We start from the raw sequence: 19158 nt of genomic DNA, 5'->3' as shown, positions 1-19158 counted from the left end.
GGAATCCTGACGAGCCTTTCATAACGCTCGCTGTACACAGGACACAGCGCTCACACCAGTTTACTATGGCTTTACACGCTGTTTCGCTCATTTGAGCAACAGCACCCGCTCCCAGGCTGTCTGGTGGCAGGGACCAGCACCCTGCGCACCAGGAGGACACCGGGGAGGGAAAAACGCATCTTCTAAATAATATCACTAAGTCAAATAATCTCATCAGCTCCAGGGAATCCCAGCCGGGTTCTGAAGTCGCAGCAGCTGAGGACAGGCAGTGCCACGGAGCTGCTGCCACGCGGATGACAGAGCCCTTTAGAAGCAGAGCACGCACTTTTCATTTCTTCTCTTCCCAAAATGCCATTGTCAATCCCAATACACTCGTATGAGAAAGCCTTGTTTTCACTGGAATATTCCACCAGCAACCACCTTTGTTAATGCTGCACAGAGCAAGAGCGCAAAGTAAAACAGATTTTGGCCCCGGTGAAAACCATGTGATTTTTTTTTTTGCTGCTGACGAGTCGCTGCTTTACCTCACCTCAACGTCCCAGCTCGTATGCAAAAGCAGCGCCTGTTTTCACAACACAATTAACTGCGGCAGCAGGTAACAGCCAACACACAACTCCTGCCAACACAAATAGATAGAGCTCCACCGGCATCAAGGAGCAACAAGACAGGCAAAGGAAATCACAGATGAGTAAAAACTGACAGCAACAAACCAAAACACCCTGGTCCTGCTGCAATAGTTGAGAGATTATATTTAGGTACCAAAGCAGCTCTAAAGGAGAGGGTAAAGGAAGCCAGCAGGATACGGAATAAAATTTGGCAGCTGTAATTCTGCTGCCAGAAAAGCGGCTGGGGTGGGACAGTGGTTGGATGGTGCCGAGGGGAGAGGCAGCTCCGAAGCACTGGGGTTCATCCCACGCTACTTTACTACTACATGGAGCAAGCAGCTCTCCCCCACTCTCTCCTCGTGTGGAAGATGCTAGGAAGGGAAGAAATCAGGAATGGTTACTGTGCCACCACTCTGAAATACTTTCCCCGTGCAGGCGGGAAACTGCTCTCATCACAAAAAGTCTAATTTCAGCGTGCATGTGCATGAATGCACAAGGTAAGGACTAAAAATAGAGGTACCCTATTTCCATGCATCCAGTCAGCAGGTACAGAAACAGCGTAAACAGTGATTCAGCATCAGCCCATGTGATGCGGGAGGTTGTTCCCTTGCCTCTGCCTCCCTGTTTGCATCCCTTCCAACCTCGGCTCGGTCCCCAACTCCCAGCAGCTCCCATGCCCACAATGCCCAGGTCTGCCTTGCAAAAACACCCCATGCCTTGCAGGGCTGGGGGAAGCCTGCCAGCCACAGAGCTCTTGCTGTCTGCTCAGCTCCCTTGGGAAGGGGTGACATGGGGTGCCCATGAATGCCCTTCAGGCAAGGTCCAGCTTTCAAGAACACGGACTTTATTACAGAGCTTCTCTGTCTACAGCAGTTTCTCTAGTGCAAAGTCTACACACAACCATAATTAAGTGTTTTGCTATGAAAATAGCAGCATAATTCACATTCTTGCTGTTTTTTCCATGGAGCTTATGAGCCTTGTATCTACAAATCTTAGTCATCCAAGCTGGGTACAAAAAAGAGGCACAATGTACAACCATAGCGTATGGTTGTCATCTCTGGTGCAAAGTAGTGCTGTGACTCCATAAACACCCCTGATAAGTTGCACAAGATGACACCAAGGACATTTTTCAAGTCCAGTGAGATACGGTACATAAACAGCTATGACCTTATACACATGGTTTCAACAAGGCCAAGTTGTTTTTTGCTAGTTCTCATTCTCAATTTTTTTCATTAATGTTTCCTGAGAAGCCAGAAGGAGAAGTAGATAAAGGAAAAGGAGAAGGACTGAAGAGTAGAAACATCATCTTTCATTTACCTTACATTTTGTAAAACTGTAGCTTATCTATTCAAGCAGAGGGTAAGAAAATATTTCACAGTCTTCCCACCCTCCAAGCTGTCTCATTCACCCTTTCCAAACCAGCACAAGAACCTGCCTGCTCCATACCAAGCACCTGTGTAAGCAATTACTCCCTCCAGCCCTAGAAATCCTGGAGTTAACGTGCTCCTTTCTGCTTTAGCAAGCTGTGCTCTCGGCTCCAGGCACTGGCTCTCCCAAAGGAACCAGTGTCATGGGGGAAAACCCCCAGTCCTGCTAGTTAGTGATGCTGATGCTCAGTGACTTCTGGCTGTGGCCCCTCTCAGCATCACTGCCCCATTTGATCTGTCGGGCATACAGCAGAGCTGCCACCGGCCCCAGAGGGCTGCTCCCATGCCCTGCTGCCCCACAACATGCTCCCCTGCCCTTCCACGGCAATCCTGGCTCTTGGCTGGGACAGGGACCAGGGTCAGTCACGCAGGCCTGGTTCACCCCATGGGTCACCTGGGGAGGTCCAGCTGTGGCACCCATGTTGCATCTGACTTTGCTGGATTTTTTTTTTTTTTTACTTGCTTTGAAAAGTACCTGTTTTTTTAAGATCTTCCCATGAAAGAAGTTGATTTAATCAAAAGCACTGAGAGGCAATCCAGACAAACTCCACTGGCCAGGATGCCCCTCCACACCACCAGCCTTAAAAACCTTTTGGTTTTTGTTGCTATCCTTGCTTTCCTGGACAGAATACACAGAGCCAGCAACAGCACTAGGCAGACAGGAACATTTAGAGCACGGGACATCTCTACAGTTGACTCTACAGCCACCCCACAGCCTCATGCTGCGTACCCTGGGCACCCACCGCTGCACCCCAGCAGCCGCAGCTCCCCAGGCCGATGCAGGTGGGGCGGAAGGGAGACCATGCCCCACACATCCCCCAGATGTGACACAGGGATGCTAACCCAAAAGCACAACCTGTGCCCCTGCACTGGGCACTCTGCAGCCCGGCTCACGCACCACTTGCCTGCTAATATTCCATACGAAAGTGAATAAATAATACTCAAGCTATTAAAACCAGGGGAGTCGTCATTACAGCTGCAACTTTCAGAGTCATTTTTCAATCATTTGAGGGATGATAGTCCTTTGAGCAAGTACTACATGTATCCAGCAAGTCTTTTAACACATGGCAAAAATATCATTGAAGGGTTTTCCTAGCCAGCATAATTGATCAAGACCAATTAAAGCACACCAGGATTTCAACTTCGTCTCAGAATGGACTAAAGTCCTTTCTAGTGCCACCTTGACATACTCTGAAGCCTGGATGATTTGCATTTTGACGTCTAATTGAAATGAGGGTTGCTGCCTGACAGGTCTTAATCTTCTCAAAAACATGGTTGTGCCTCCCTCCCCAAAGCAAATATTTATCGCAAGTTTCACCTTGAATACAGGTCACAGTATTGCAAAGCAAGTAATCAAAGGTGTAATAAAAAAGAAGATTCTGTCTAGGTAACAAAAAAAAAATTCAAAAGGCACATCTGTTCTCCTGAGCCACAGTAAGGAAAGATTATTACCATTAGCGTGAGGGTTATACAGCAAATGAAACAATCGGTTAAAGAAAAAAATAAAATCGCTTATAGTGTCATCTTTCATCATTAAATTTTCATGAAAAAACCCACTGCAATTTGCTTAGACTGAATATATATGCAATGTAAAGAGACCATCTGACATCATCGAGGCGTAACACCAGAAGATAAATGGAGACGATTTGCCACACTGCTGGAGCAGCTGTAACTCCCTCCCAGACCTGCAGCAATCAAACGAAAGGGCACAGAAACAGCAAGCCATCTGCTTCTTGCTGGCCACTGAATCTTGTGCGTTCGGCTGATAGGAAAGAATCGGGAGTCTTGCTCTTCTCCTGCTCGTATGGGCGTAAACAGGGGGCAGCTGAGCTGTTACACTAGTTTAAAAGCCTCTCCCTTGGTGGTCCCATTTCGTTGGTCCCTGCAAGCCTCGGCTGTCACCACGGGACAAACATCTGGAAGTGTCTGAATCAGCCATGGTTCGCACCGAGAGTGCCCTAAGCAAGGGCAGCCGGAGCACACGCATCTGCACCCAGAAAGTGCCCGTCTACTGCAGAGCATCGCTGCATGGGCGCCCGGCAACGCAAAACCCGGCACAGCGCTCCGGGCTGCCTTCCTTTCATACGGCAGCTGGGTTTTGAGAGCATTAAGAGGAAAGGGAAAAGCGGAGCAATAAAGCTAAAGATTTTCCCTGTCCTGCTTCTGCGTTATGGTGCGATTCTCCCTGCTGCACCCTCCGGAAGGACGGCAGCGCTTGTGACAAGCTCCGGAGACGACAGAGGAGCGAGATGTGAGCAAGGCACGCACCCCGCTGTGTATGGAAACACTGGGCAGCCTGCTGCCCACCTTCCCAAATGCAAAAGGAGAGAAGGAAAGGGTGCACAGCTATTGTGCATAGAGTTGTAAAGATATATATGTATATATGAAGGCCCACGTGTTTAAATTAAACATCGGCTCCTTTTATCAAGTGCGTACAGCTTGTAAGCATGAATTATGCAAGGCTATTAACTGACTTCTTGTAAGAGGGAGCAGCTGTAGAGACTGCTCGGAGGACACAATGGAAGGGGCAGCCCATGGGTGCTCAGCGTCGGTGTGTGCCTGAGCCACAGCACGGCCGCTCTCACCCAGTCTGGTCCCAGTGCTCCCAGGGACCCACACATGCATCCAGCGCTAAGCAATTAACTCAGCTTCTCATAAGCCCTCACCATCTTCCAGAGTTCTATGGAGGAAAGAGAAATATTTTCATGACTTTTTTATTGACAGCAGCTTGAGAAAGATCTGGAGAGTTGTGCAAGCTTGTGAAGGAGTGAGCAGGGAGCTGAGCCTGTAACTTTGCCCAAACGCAAGCCCCCAGCGCCAGCACCCAAACTGCCACATGCTGCCTCTGCTTTCACCTGGGAGCACAAGAAACCTGGAACAGCAAATCCCCTCCAAGATCAGGAAGCTCCGGTCCCTATTTCAGTTCAGTAGTTTGCTTTTGGCAACTGAACTGTGCTCACCTGCCCGCAGCCGCCAGCTGCCGAGTGCCGCAGGCTGCGAGCTCAGCCCGGTCACCGAGTCCTTGCCGAGCTGACGCCATGCTCGGCCGACTTCGCTTTGCTGGGGGCAAACCCTGGACATAAGTCACCTACAGGGTTAGAAAGCTTTTGATCCAATTTTACATAAAATATTTATTTATCTGGTCAATACACACGCTGTTAGGATTGAGCAGCAGGGCCGTGCACAGCTCGGAAGCGTTTTGGAACATAACAGGTGCTGAAAGGGGAGGCACAGATTGGAATTAAGACCAGTTTCATTTACTGTGTATATCACGGACTTGGAAGAACAAACATCAAGCACCGCGATTACATTTACTGATGATTCAGAGTTGTGTGGGCTCCTCAATACACAAGAGGAGGGCAATAAAGTCCCGGACAACTGTGAGCAAGCAAGCACCTCAGGGGATAATTAAATTAATTCAAGCTATGGAAATGCCACGCAACAAGGCTAAAATATGAAGCAAATAACATCAAACAGGACTTTGCACTCAGACACTATGAGACAAACCTAGGCCACTGCTTGCTCCCAGTTATCCACCCAGGGTGCCAGGCACTGTCCAAGCACAAAGCCCACATTGTCATGGTCATCAGAGAGAGTAGATAGGTGAAAACAGGTACAGGATACACACAAAGCATTAAAAAAAGCAATCCCAGTGATACCAGTTGTACGTGCCCCCAGCTCAACACACCATGGCCTTAGAGAGGGGCTGTGCTAGGCAGGGACTGCTGGCAACACGACAGCAGCTCTGCACCAATACAGAGCTCTGGGCTCCCAGAAGAGCATGGCCACTTTTTTTGCACCAGCAAACCAGCCCCGCTGGGACCACCCTGGTTTCAGCAAGGCATTGTCTGCACCGCCTCCTCCAGCAAGCCGCAAGGCTCTGAAGGAGCATAGGATTTGTGGCTGGATTGACCCCTGCAGCTTCTGCAGCCTCCCCATCTGGTACAGTGACAGCCTGCTCAGGGAGGGTGCCAGCTCCCGGGCCACCCTGCCAAAACAAACCCAAGCAGAGGACCTCAGGCCACACTGCCTGCCTCTCGCCTTGCTTACCAATTCCCTGTCTCTATTACCAGCTCCTTTTCAGGCTCTTCACCATTGCTTCCCATTCTCGGATCGTGTGCCTGCCCCTAAGTGCCTGGGCAGCCCCGCCACACTAACCAGCCCTGCCCAATGCAAGGCAGCTGCCGTACAAGACACCGAGGTGTCTTGTCTGAGCCATCCTGCCCAGCAAAGGGACCACTGGCAGGACATTGCAGAGCCCTTTCCAGTAGACAGGCCCCGACAGCACGTCGGAGTGAGACTATGGAATGCAGAGCATCTGGAGCAGCAACATGAGAAAGGACACCGGAGAAGTAAGAAGTGGCAGAGCTGCCCAAGGCCCTGAAGGCAAGGAGAAGATGCTAAATTTGATGAGGTTGAAGAAGGGAGCCAAAGGAGAAATAAATAGAGCTAATGAGAAAACAAGGCATGAGCATTCAAAAAACCTTTAACACACTGCTAAACAGCAATAAAAAGGCAATTAGAGTTCCGAGATGCACAGAGAGTAATTGCACACGCTATAAATAGGTGGTGGGAAGACTGTCCCGCTCGGCAGGATCTGATTCGCTTTTGGGGTGACCTGCGCAGACAGAAATATTCTGGTGTGAGACAGAAGCTGAGAGAAGAGAGTTTACAGAGAGATGAGATTACAGGAAGGATTTCTATCACACACATCCTTCTGCATGAAACATGCATAAAGCAGGAGCTTTACAATGGAGGCTTTGGAGGTCTGAGCTTGGGGAACTCCAAACAAGAGTTCAGCAGCAGAGATGTGAAACAGCCTTAGAAAGAAACACCCATTTTACGCCAGCCAGCAATGAGTATGGCACCGGAGTTGGGGCAGTTCAGCGGCTGCCACTATTGATGGAGAGCCTCCCTAACCACGCTGCCCTCCAGTGCCCATGGACATCCTGCCCTGCTTAGCTCATAACCCTTGCATGAGCTCATGCACACACACACCCCTACAACAGCACTTAACAGTAAGCAAAAAAAGAGGTTTAAAAGTGGAATTCAAATGCCAAACACAAACATGCCTCTCAGGTTGACACCTGAGCGTGTTCTTTGTTTCGTACCCACGCCTCAGGTGTGCTCGCTCTGCTCCGCAGCGAGGAGCACGACTGCTCCACAGACACGTAACCCTCTCCCCTGGGCTGGTGTAACCCCCCAGGGGATGCCTGTGTCCTGTCTGTACAGGCTCACGGTAGCCGGTGCAAGCAGCTAGCTCGCTGTTTAAAGAACAAGCTCTCTGACACTGTTCCCTGCCCAGCGAGGCTGGAGCAAATGCATCCACTGCTGTGAAGCACTTTCCCTGCCAGGCACACAGCTCAGGCCATGAGGGAATGTGCTGCCAGGGGTCCTGGGAAAGAAGGAGCCCTCAGAGCAGATAAAACCCACAAGACCCCAGCTGAAGGTATGGGCAGGGTCTTTGCAGCATCACGACCAACATCTCTGAGAGCAGAAGGCACCACTGAAGTCCAGGAAACCCATCAAGATGCAGAAATTGTACCAGGTGAATCCCTGGTGAACGTAAACCACCACTGCATGATCAACTCAAGTTTGTTTGAGGATATCCGTTCTCTCTTGAGACAGCTAGAGGCTAGAAAAGTACTATACCCCACCATTTCTGCAGGGCCATGGGCCATGCCTGCTGCAAAACAAATGGGGAGACGGAGAAGGAAAATGCAGCAGCAGCTTGGAGCTGTGAGCAATCCCTCCTGCCTGCCCTGGCTCCTTCACAGATACCCTTCTGGAGGGGGAAAACTTGAAACTGAAGCACCAAAGGCCTGGGAAGGGGAAGGAGCAAAGCTGTCACTTCCCATCTCCAAACCCCCTCGGCCAGGCCTGGTGCCCTTCCCAGCTCCCTGCTCCTTCCCACCGCAGAGCGTCGGCATCGATTCACGCTTGGGAGCCACTCTGCCCTCGCGAATGACTGAGCACACACAAAGTCTCTGCAGTCCTAACTCCAGCTAGCTCTTGGCTACGCACCAAAACACAGCCCCGCACGGCTCAGACAGCTGCACGTCCCCAGATAACAGCAGCAGATGGCTTCTGCCTAGAGGTCTTGCTGGCAGAGGGTGGTCTGCGGTGCCGGGGCTGGGAGGCACGGCGCTGGTTTTTGCAGCACACACCGCTGGCAGGTCACGCAGCCTCGCCCGTGGCTGAAGAAGTGCTGGCTGTGTCCTTCCTTCATCCTTGCATTGTCACCATGCAGGTAGCAAAGCAGCTGGCTCCTGCTGCGTCACCCCATCAGCTTCCTTCCGAGGCAGCGACAAGTCCGTCGCCTCTGGTTGCAATAAAGGTGGGAGCAGTCTGCTAGGAGGGAGAGGGAAATCTAGGGGTCTGGGCAATAAAAGCAAACTCAGCATGTGCAATATGCAAAGGATTTGTGCCCTTGTGCTGAACCAGTTAAGGCTATTTGGCATCCTAAGAGGAAATTTGCCTTTTCCTTGATGTTCTGCTTATGTGATGCCTGCGTCACCTCCCAGCTGCCCAAATCCTCTGCTGCTGAGGTGTGGGAGCAGCTGACCCTCCCCACAGCGCACTGGGCAAAGTGAAATGCCCTTCTTGCAAAAGCTAGCCCCTGTCAGCATCAACAGCAGTCCCAACAGAGCTTCTGAACAGCTTCACTTCAATGCTCCCAAATCATCCCACGTTTTTTGTGCCTAAAACGTAACATCTGAATCCCCTCTCCTTCCCGGCTCCCACTGATCAGACAGGGACATCCATGGGGAAAACTGAACAGCATAAGGGCTGCACCTGGCAGTTGCTCATGGAGCAACATCTGCCACAGTCACCTGCCCCAGCCACATGCCAAGGTCAACCAGAGCAAGCCCAGAAACCTCCTCCCAAAGTACCTTTGCAGTATTTGTTTTACTGGGCCAACAGGCTAGACAAGGCTCCCTCAAATCGCTCTTTGGGATAAGAGTTTATTTCCAAGCCAAGCACCAGCTGGAAATGAGATGGGTGGTAGAGGAGACAGTGAGGTCATGTATAGAAAAAACGCCTCCTCTATATAAGAGGAAAAAACATAAGTTTTTGACCCCAAATCTGCTTACTTGTTGAACATCATATCTCACTCCAATGGTGCTGCATTTAGGAGCACCGTTTCCTGTTCCCTCTGACAGCCACATATCAAACCCAAGGCCCTTTATCTCACCAGGATGCCACCAGTCAGGCAGCTTGGCCCCTCCTGCTCCCAGACACAGTCCATACATTGGCTGTGACCCACTCCAGGCTCCAAAATGACCCTCATGCACATACACACACAAGTGTCCGGCCACGCTTGCATCCCTCCTGAAAGACTCAACCACCATCCGTCTTCCAGCAGCTTCCAAGGAAAGTAAGGGGCTACTCCCTCCAGAGATACGGAGGTGGAGAAGGTTGCGTACACACAGCCTTCTCCATCTCAGGGCACCACATCATCTGGACTGGTAACGTGATAAATTCCCCAGGGAAAGGAGAATCGCTTCCTACAGGAGTCAATGTGCCCCCCCCTCACCTCATCGATTGCAAACACGCATTGCAACTAATAAACATCGGTGGCTACTGCAAACTTACAGGATCCGCAAACTCCCAGCGCCATCCTCTCCAGCTCAGCAGGCACTCGGGATCAAATTCAGATGCTACAGCAGACATGCTGATGCTCTTCACAAAGCAATGTGTGACACTGTTTCAATAAGATATTTCTTAACAAATAGCTTCTCCTATCAGTAGCTTCTCAGGGTGTGAGCCTGAAGATTAGTCCTTCCTCTCCTGCGCCAGACAGGCAATTGGGAGCCAAACCACCTCCTTTGAGCCCCACTCCAAGGGACGGAGCTGAGCCTGTGCACACCACGGTGCTGTGGCTGCTCTAGATGCAGGGCTTTTTTCTCTTGCAGAAGTACTTTAGGCAATGACAACATCCCAAACGAGTGCTTCTTTCTTTTCCACTGCTGAAAAGTTTATCGAGTTTTTTCCCCGCCTCGAGATCCTTCCACAGGCTGAAGACAAACAGCAGGTGATGGGCTTGCAGGGCCAGGGTCACTCTGCTCCACACTTGTACACAACCAGATCCAGTTCCTACCTGGTTCTTGTCCTAAATCATCGAGCGTGGCTGTACACTCCACCTGAAAAGGGAGTGGGATGTGGAAACAGGAGGTCTACAAAGCTACACCTGAAGATGGTCTCATCATATTCAGAAGACAAGGAGCACCTCACCCTTGGGTGAGGATCACCCTAATTTAGTAGATGAGATCACAAAAGGCCACTGCTGGACCATTAGCAGGCAACCCTGTTTGCCAGGCTATTTGTACAAATGCATTGTGGCATCAGCCCGAAGTCCTACCAAAGCCAGTGGGGTTCCTTCAAGATCTGCACCCAAATATATCTCCAGTCCCCAAATATAAGTACCACAGCACTATCATTAAAAAAACCACCCACCCTTTGGGCTAGGAAAAACATGGATAAATCTAGATTTCATTAGCTTCCTTCATCGAGCACCAACATTTGGGTAAGGGCAGATGCTCAGCACTTAAGCAGTTGTGGCCACATGGCTGTCCTGAAGCACATGGGTCAAGTCATTGAGCTGTATGGCCCAAGTCATTGAGTTGTATGTTGAGGCAGTTTTCCAATCCCTCCAGACTGGAGGTGGCCTGTACTACTGTCCCCTCACAAGGGTCATTACGTATCTCACACTATTAAAAGTCCAAGCTCCCAACCTTACTGTGAGATAGACAGACAGGTTTTGAACTATGACAACTACAAACACAGCATCGCTTACCTCAAGCTGAATAAACATTTGCATGACATTTTGACTCAGGTGTTTAAATTCTAGAAAATGTTTGACTATCAGCCTGAATCACAGACAAACAATACCAAATATTATCACTAAAAGCACCTTTTCAAACAACAATTTCACACATTCACATCAAACACTCAGCAACTGCACTTTTGTCCTGTTTTAAGAAAAATGCCCACTCAATCCAGAAGAAAACTCAAAGCACCCCAAGTATCTTGTACCCACAAATAACTTCTTCCAAAGCAGGCACCAGGTTAGGATGTTCCATGTATTTTTTTCAGCACCTAGAGGGTAACGACATGGGGAAACTCCCCAGGAGCCTGCCACCTCTTCCATCTCCCCTCTCCCACCCTCATGAAGACACAGCTGGTCCTCAAAGCATGCCTTACGAGAAGGGTGGCCCAATTCTGACCCGATGGGAGCTGGTGGTACCACTTGTCGTGTGGAGCGGCCGAGGCAAGGGGACGAGCTCTGCTTGTCCTGCCATGCCTGCACCATGCTCTCCAAGAGCTGGGGAGTGCAGTGTCACCTTCCCTCGCACCTCAGCCTGCTCTGTTTCCAGGAAAGCAAGACCTTTGAGGGCCACTCATAAAACTTCACCTCGGAAGAGCCACCCATCCTCCTGAGTGAAAAACAGAGAGGACCTGCTCACCACCGGGGAAGGTTTCCTCGTCTGCTGTTTCAAGGGAACTCTAGCATTTTAATTAGTCTTACTTTTCAAAGACACCCTAAAACATACATGGTTCCTAGAGACCACTTTGTGAGTGAAACCCTGGTGCTGCTGAAGCCACTAGCTGAATTCACATTGACATCAACCAACAGCTTTATTGATTATACTATATTGATTTGTCTTAACATATTAATCAGGTTTACATAACTAAATAGAAATAGGGTGTTTACCTTGTACCCCCTGGACTAAAGCATTGGCAGTAGCTGTAGAGGGCTTTGCTAGTAGAAGCGTTGTGATGGCTGGGTTCCTACTGCTAAACCACACTAAAACCTAATTAAATACTTCTCCAGCTAACAAAAAATTACATGGGGAAATGACTTGCTGACCGCTTTCCGCTTAGGTGAATGGAGAATGAGTGACTCATCATTCAGCAGAAAGAATTACAAGTTCTGCAAAAGGCAAAGTGCTTCGGGGAGAGCATCTTAGACTACGCAACGCAAGGCCATAAATAATACCTCTGGAAACGATGGGCTTTAGCAGAGGTTGGAGCTGCACAATTTGATGAGTCTTCTCCACTCTTAGTTCACAACACCTCTGGCCCGAGAGGTGCCACCCACAATAATTGAATTGTCAGGCTGTGGATCAGGAACTGCAAAGTTTTACAACAGCCAAAGACTAAGCTCACAGCCTACTTAATTACCTGCTTCCCAATCCAATAAGCTGCAAGCATATAAATAGGCAAAGTATGACAAATACTTAATATCTGCTAGAATTAAATTAAGATAAGGCACTGGCAAAATAAACGATAAGTGTTTTAACTGAAAATAACATTTTTCTGCAGATTCCAGACAATTTGAGCACAACGATCACATTCTGCACTCCACACTGCTAAGGAACACCGCATCTCAGATGTGCCAGACCTTCTTCCCCATGGCAATGCTCTCCAAGCAGCAGTGAAACGTGGGCAGGATCATCTTCGCTTCGGGGTTAGCACCGAGCTGACCTGGGACAGTCCTAGCTGAGAGCCCAGCCACACACACACCTCTTGCCTGATGGTGGCCATGGCCAGTGCCCACACTGAGCCAGCTAAGTGGCCAGGACACAGCACTAAATTATCTTGCAGGCTTGCCGCAACTACAGAGCTGTGTATGGGGTCCAGCTCACGTTTGAGACCTGCCTAGCCCTTGCATCTCCTTCTTAAACAGCACTAGAGAGCAACTGAGGAACAGACAGAAAACAAGCAGAGCATCATCTTTACCTCTCCTCTCCTGCGGAGCTGAGAAAAATCACACCTCCAAGGGTTTCTTGGGGTCAGCAAGGCAGAATCTGACCACAAAAATCACAGTTCCTCCAGCTGAAAGCTGCTAAAGCAAGTCCCAACTCTACCTGAGTCACAGTCTGTCCCAGAAGAACGTGTTGGTGGTTTTAAGAGAGAACTTGTGCAAATATGGTGTGAGAGTAACTACCAGACTTAGGATAGGAAGCAGCATGTGATTATTTGGAAGGCTGTACTAGTTTTACTACGTTCCTAACTGTTGTAGCACCTGCATACCTGCCAAAATGGCAGAAACTTGATAGTTTGAGATGCATCCTAACCAATTTAACAGTTTCTGATCCCTCACACCTGTTCTGCATTAAGCACCACACTTAAATCAATCGCCATTCAGCAAAGCATAAGCTTAAGCACTTCGCTGAATTTGACTGAGAATTTTGCTAATGCACCCGACATCATCCCACAGGCTTACACAAGGACCCAAATCACAAGCCACTTCTACCAGGGGTAGCTCCGGTAATCTGCAACTAAGCTGGAACCTTTTTCATCCCACATTTATCCTGCTGGGAACTGACTTACTCTCCTGTATGCTGCCTGCCTGCTCCCTCATTCTGCAGGGAAGAAAAGCAGTGATGGAAAACAGGTGATAGCAACCAGGACTGCAGTGACGACCGACCTAACTTGCTCTCCATGTGTTATCTCCTAACGAGTTCTTCCTGCTGCCCCCTCCCAATGAGTGTTTTCAAGGGGCTGGTAATACTTTGGAGAAAATCTCCCAGTTTATGCCATTTTGAATAAGCAAACACCGATTCCTGGGTTGCACCGTGCCTTTTGGCTGCCGTGTTTGGAGGTGTTTAGCAAGAGGTATAACCCACATCCAGGGGTGCTTGGTCTGCATCACTATAGAGACATAAATGTTGCTCGACTTCCCCAGGCCATCGGCTGAGGTCCCCTCCCAAAGCCTTCAGACAGTTGGGATCAAGCTGGGAGATACACAGAGCACGGCCAGTTGTCTCAACTCCACTTCCAATAAGTTAGCATGAGCTAGAGAAAAGACTAAATACATTCTGGGCAAGCAATTACCAAGCTAAGTGCCATCTGCAGTACTAAAACACGTTGTTCTGAGAGCAAAAGAGCTGGCAAAGCTGCTTTCCTCCTGAGCTGCATCGCAACGTTGGAGCCTTCAGCGTCCAGCAAGGTGTAAGCTCTGATGGGAGCTTTTCCTCCCGGGACACCACACATTCAGTAGGTCTTTTCCTCAGATTCCCCAGTGTCTGGTAAGCGCTGTCTGCACACTGCCACCTTCCTCCCACCTGGAGTAGGAGATAAATGTGGATCTCCCTATTTTCACCAAACTTTTAAGGGAATAGCATCTTGTATACCACTGTCTGCCTCTCAAATGTGCCTGGAATTCAGTATTGGCTTAAAAAAGAAGTCCAAGCAGGAAGTAAGACAGTACAGAAGGTATCTAATAAGTCTTCTTCTTTTTCCTCCTTATGAAACCATACTAGTGAGATGTAAATAAAAGAATTTACAGGTAGACATCTCAGACATGTAATTACTCAAGTGAAGCCTTACCACATAAACATCAAGATAAATCTGAAGCAGAGGTGTAGGGTTGAACACAATGATCCAAAAAACAATTTTTACCCTGTTGCTGAAATTTCTAGGGTGCCAGGATCAGAAAAATATCCATTCTGAGCAGCATTTGCTTGAATTAATCTTGAAATCTGAAACAGAGTTTGTTACCCATGTAAACAAGCAACGCTGTCATGCCCACGTGCAGTATATACCCAGCTATGCCATCCATTCACACATTTCCACCACTCTCTTCACTCTCATATACATTGTAATTTATCAAACCGCATGTAATTATCTTTCTGCTGCGACAGTACCTTAAGTACACACTTCCCTTTATTCCAGGGTGGTTCACAAGGACTGTAAAACACCAGGCTGAGTTTTCCAGCTCCCGAGCACTACACACAGGCACGCTGCTACATAACCGGTACCTGCGGTGCTGGTGCATTGTACTGCCATAACGGGCAGCCCCCAGGGCTCGGGGGAGCACCAGCTCTGATACAGCAGCGCTGTCGGATCAAGGAGGGAGGATTACACACCTCGAGCAAGGTACCACAGGGATCTTCAGACCAGGCAAGAACTTCAGTGCTGCAACTGCAACAAAATCAATTGCTTGCTTTTCTGAGAAAATTGCAAAGAAGATGAAACTACAGAAGCAGTCCGGGCTCCAGAAGCTCAGCAGGGACAGCGTGCAACGCAGCTCATCCCAGGCCCTGTGGTCCTGCCCTGGAGATGGGCTGGCTCTTACCAGGTAGCCCAGAGATGCTGGGTTGTGCCAGGCAGCTGCTGCATAGGGTGACATGGTCACCCTGCTCGGGCTGTGCTTGGAGGTGGCAGCATCTCCTGTGCTTCAGGAGAGGGCTGTGGGCCAGGTGAAGGCAGATCTCCTCCTCCTCCTCTCAGCACCAGGCAGGACCTGCTGAGCGGGGCTGGGGACAGCTCACCAGCCCTCATCACTGCACAGCTCCGCCAAAGCACCTCTGCGATGGCTGCTCAGCACCTCCCCGACGCAGGCGTGCGGTCTAAGCAGCCCCATGGGAAGCCTGGCTGGTCCCCACGCCTCGGCAGGCTCCTGGTGTCCTGCCCACGGGCAGCGACCACACCGGGCAGACCAGCAGGGTCAGGCCCTCACATCTCCAGGGTGCCCATGCATGCGGTGGATCAAGCAGCTCCCTCCGCAGCCTCTCCATCCGGCACTGACGGGAGAGGCAGGAAAGCGGTCCTGCGGGCTGGCCCTGTGCAGCACGGGGACTGCAAACCACAACGTTTGGGGGTCTTCTGCTACCCGTTTCTCCCAGGATGAAACCCCTCCCTTGCCAATGGCAAGCTGTGAGGGTGGAGAGGCAAATGACACATGGAGAAAGAAGCAGTTTATCCCCTGCTCTGCTGATGGAGAAACTGAGGTAGCAGCTCCCACCAGAGCAGGACCAAAACCTGGTTTTCTCCCACCTTTCCCCTAAGGAGCAAAATGCATTTGCTTAACCCTGATAAGTCTTAGAGCATCTGGCAATTCCATCATTACCGAAGGGCCACCAGTGCACAAAGTCCCACAGAGAGAGACCATTCAACCTGTCAGAGCCATCATGACAGCAGCTCGGTGCCCAAGAAGAAACGAGTCCAACACCTTCACCTTTTGGTCTGCCTCGAGCTAGAGAAGGAAAGGGTGGGCTTTCCCAGAGGGACACGTGAAGAAAGCAGAGGAGCACTTGGAGCCCAGCAACAAAGTCCGGGGTCTGGCAGTCCTTTAATTGACTTTAACAGGAGTCTTGGCTAAGGAAAAAGGGCAAGGATTTACTCCCAGGAACCTGCATGACAACTGAATATAGGGATACACAGAAGACGAAAACCGAGAATGAATTCACCTTTAAAGGGTGAATTCAATTTGACATGTGTTGTCAAGTTAAATTTAGCTTTCCCAATTCCACCTCACCGCTGAGTTTGAGGGGAGACGGTAAGCCCCTGAGACACACCTATTTTAGCTATTTATACAAATAAGCCAGACGCATTTGCCTATATTTTTCATTTCACAGAGAATGGATTATTTCCTCCCAAGATCCTGCATAACTTCCCCATTCCCTCCAGTATTACTGCCAGTTTCTCATTTTTCTCATTACTCCTCATTTCTTTGTTTCATCTGTACTTTATTCCCCCTTTTTCTCCTTCCATCCCCTCTTATTGACCCTTCACAGTACTGTATTTTGATTTTAGGGACTATGAATTGCCCTTCTTCCCAGCCACTCTTCTCCAGACCACTAAGACACTGCCTGCTCCTTTGGAAAAACTCCTTTCCAATCTCAGTTCACTTTTATGTAAGAAACAGCTGCAGGACTTATTTGTTTGTTTTATTTCTGCAAAACTAGCAAGTACTTAAATTCTGTCATCTTTTTCTAACACGAAGAAGTTGCACAGGAATCAAAAGCCAAGACATCTTCGACAATCCACGGTCTGCTAAAAAAGGTGGGTAGGTAAAAATACGTATAAAAACTTCTCCAAACCTAGCTATATCTTCAGCTATGCACTTTGCTCAGCAAACAAAAGCAGATCATTCAACCTTCCAGCAACACCAGATTGTCCTATATCGCCTTTAAACTACATGCAGTACGGATACACTTTCCTACCTCCGTATGTTGCAATGACTAATAATAGTCCTGTGGTGTAGCAGAACTCTATGTCGTTTGCATCAACACATCCAGGAGTCTGCCTGGTTTGTAAAGGTCATTTGTGAGCACAGAACAGTATCAAGGCTAAAACTGCAGTTTAAGAAACTCAGCTGAAAACGGGAAAAAAAATAAATCAGCTAGCTGTTCCAAAGAGCTACATCTCATCATGGACTTAACTCTGTCAAAGGGGGAAAAAAGTTGGCTGCATTTGACTGAAAGGCACTCGTGTCTGCATCCCAGAGAAACTTAATTTCTGCCCTAGCCCATGAGCTCCTGCCTCAAGCAGAGAGACGAGCTCCAAGACGGGTCCTCAGCATGGGGAGCCCAGGTGAAACACTCCTGCCCAGCCTCTCTAAGGAGCAACGCACAGCCCTGCCGTGGTGACGCACTTGGGGAGGAAGAGTCAGGACTGTGGCAGCGACTTCATCGCAAAGCTCTGCTGCCACGTTTTGCCAGGCAGCCAGCATCGGGGAGCTCACCGCACATAAACACTTGCAAGAAGTTGAAACGAGACCTGGTAACTCCCCAAGTCAGTGCCAGCACTCCCAGTTAAGCAAACTTTGCAGTGAGCTTGGAGTTGCAGAGTCCCTTTGCAGGAAGCAAGGTCACACACCTGGTGTCTTCCAGCAATGTAACCCATTTCTCTCCTTTCGACAACCTTTAGATGGCCAACATCCCAAACTTCCCGAATCCCAATGTTGCGTAACTAGGAGCAATGCCATATGTCAGCGCACCAGCTCCGTGCAGGAGACCACGGCAGGGAGCAGCATGGAGGGGTGGCAAGGGGACAGTGGGCTCCCCCATGCCCTGGGATGGGGCTGCTGCCAGCAAATCCCACTGTGCAGGCCCAAGGTGCCCTGCGCCAGGATTGCCCTTGGGGTGCCCGGGCAGCTGCGGGCCTGTGGAGTGCCTACATGGGGCTGCTGGGGAGCAGGATGGAGGCAGAGGGGCAGGAGGAGAGGCACAAGGGCAGGCGGGGATGCGAGCAGGAGGGTATTTAGGAGAGCATGCAGGGGGGTAAGTAAGAAGGGGGCAGAAAGGCATTTAGGGGAGTGGGCAAGGGGTAGGCAGGCAGGATAGCAAGCAAGCAGGAATGAAGCCGTCAGGGGGCAGGGAGGACACGGGAAGGCAGGGGCAGCCAGGAGGTGGGTGATGGAGGCGCAGGCAGGGGAGCTACCGGGGCAGGGCAGGCCGGGCCCGGCCGTGCAGGCAGGGCACGGCAGGGCAGGGCTGGGCAGCCCCCGCGGCGGTACCTTTTGCTGCCGGCGGGCCATGTCGGTGGGCTGCTTGGCGTTGAAGGGGTAGGCGATGCAGCGCATGACGAAGACGTAGAGCTGCAGCTTCCTCTTCCTCTCCTCCTCCTCCCGCTGCAGCCGCTCCAGCTCGTCCTTCTCCTTCTCGCTGGCCACCGAGGGGCTGGGGCTAGCGGGCCGCGCCGCGCCGCTGCCGCGCCCGCCCGGCTGCAGCCCCCCGCCACCGCCACTGCCGGCACCGCCGCCGCCGCCCGGGCCCTCGCCGGGGCGGCTGGGGGAGAGCCGCGCGGCGGCGGGCGCCAGCGGCTCCTTCCCGCTCTCCTCCTCCACCAGCTCCTCCGACTCCTCCTCGCTGGACGACGGGTCCAGCATCGCGGCGGCGGCTGGGCTCGGCCGGGGCCGGGCCGGCTCTGGGCTGCGCTGGCTCCGCTCGGCGCGGCTCTGCCCGGCTCCGGCTCCGGCTCCAGCTGCTCTCGCCGCCGCGCCCGCGCGCGCCCCCGCGCCGCGCCGCCCTCGCCTCGCCCCGCCCCGCCCCGCCCCGCGCGCGCGGGCGCTGGCCGCGGTGCTGCACGGCGGGGAGAGAGGGAGCGCGAGCGAGCGGCCACGCCGCGCATGCGCGCTGCGGGCCGGCGGGGTGCGGCCGCCGGCGGCGGCGCCGGAGCGGTCGTCGGTTCGGGACAGCGCCGGGAGCGGAGCGCGGGGCCGGCGCTCGGGTACGGCCCCGCCGGGGCACTGCTGTGTCCTCGGCGTCCCCGCAGCCCCGCACGGGCTCCTCCGTGTCCCCGCAGCCGCGGGAGCCGCGCGAATCGCCGCAGACTTGAGGGGCTCGGCGAGTTTGCTTTGCACCGGGCGGCTCTTCCTGCGCCTCGAGAAGCGA

General features: G+C 51.3%; 1 protein-coding gene across 14 annotated transcripts in view; it reads right to left on the bottom strand.

The window, feature by feature from the left end:
• The window catches only part of CADPS (calcium dependent secretion activator), a 220084-nt gene extending 201431 nt beyond the window's left edge, over positions 1-18653 (bottom strand). For all 14 annotated transcript variants that reach the window (XM_086619182.1, XM_086619184.1, XM_086619187.1 and 11 more), the window contains exon 1: positions 18282-18653. In XM_086619182.1, coding sequence (XP_086475308.1) covers positions 18282-18653 — 372 coding nt within the window. The remainder of the gene's footprint in view (positions 1-18281) is intronic.
• Positions 18654-19158: the final 505 nt, after the last annotated feature.

This window comes from Tauraco erythrolophus, chromosome 12 (assembly GCF_009769465.1).
Source record: "Tauraco erythrolophus isolate bTauEry1 chromosome 12, bTauEry1.pri, whole genome shotgun sequence".
NCBI lineage: Eukaryota > Metazoa > Chordata > Aves > Musophagiformes > Musophagidae > Tauraco > Tauraco erythrolophus.
The sequence above is the reverse complement of the archived record's forward strand: the minus strand, read 5'-3'. Positions and strand labels throughout refer to the sequence as shown.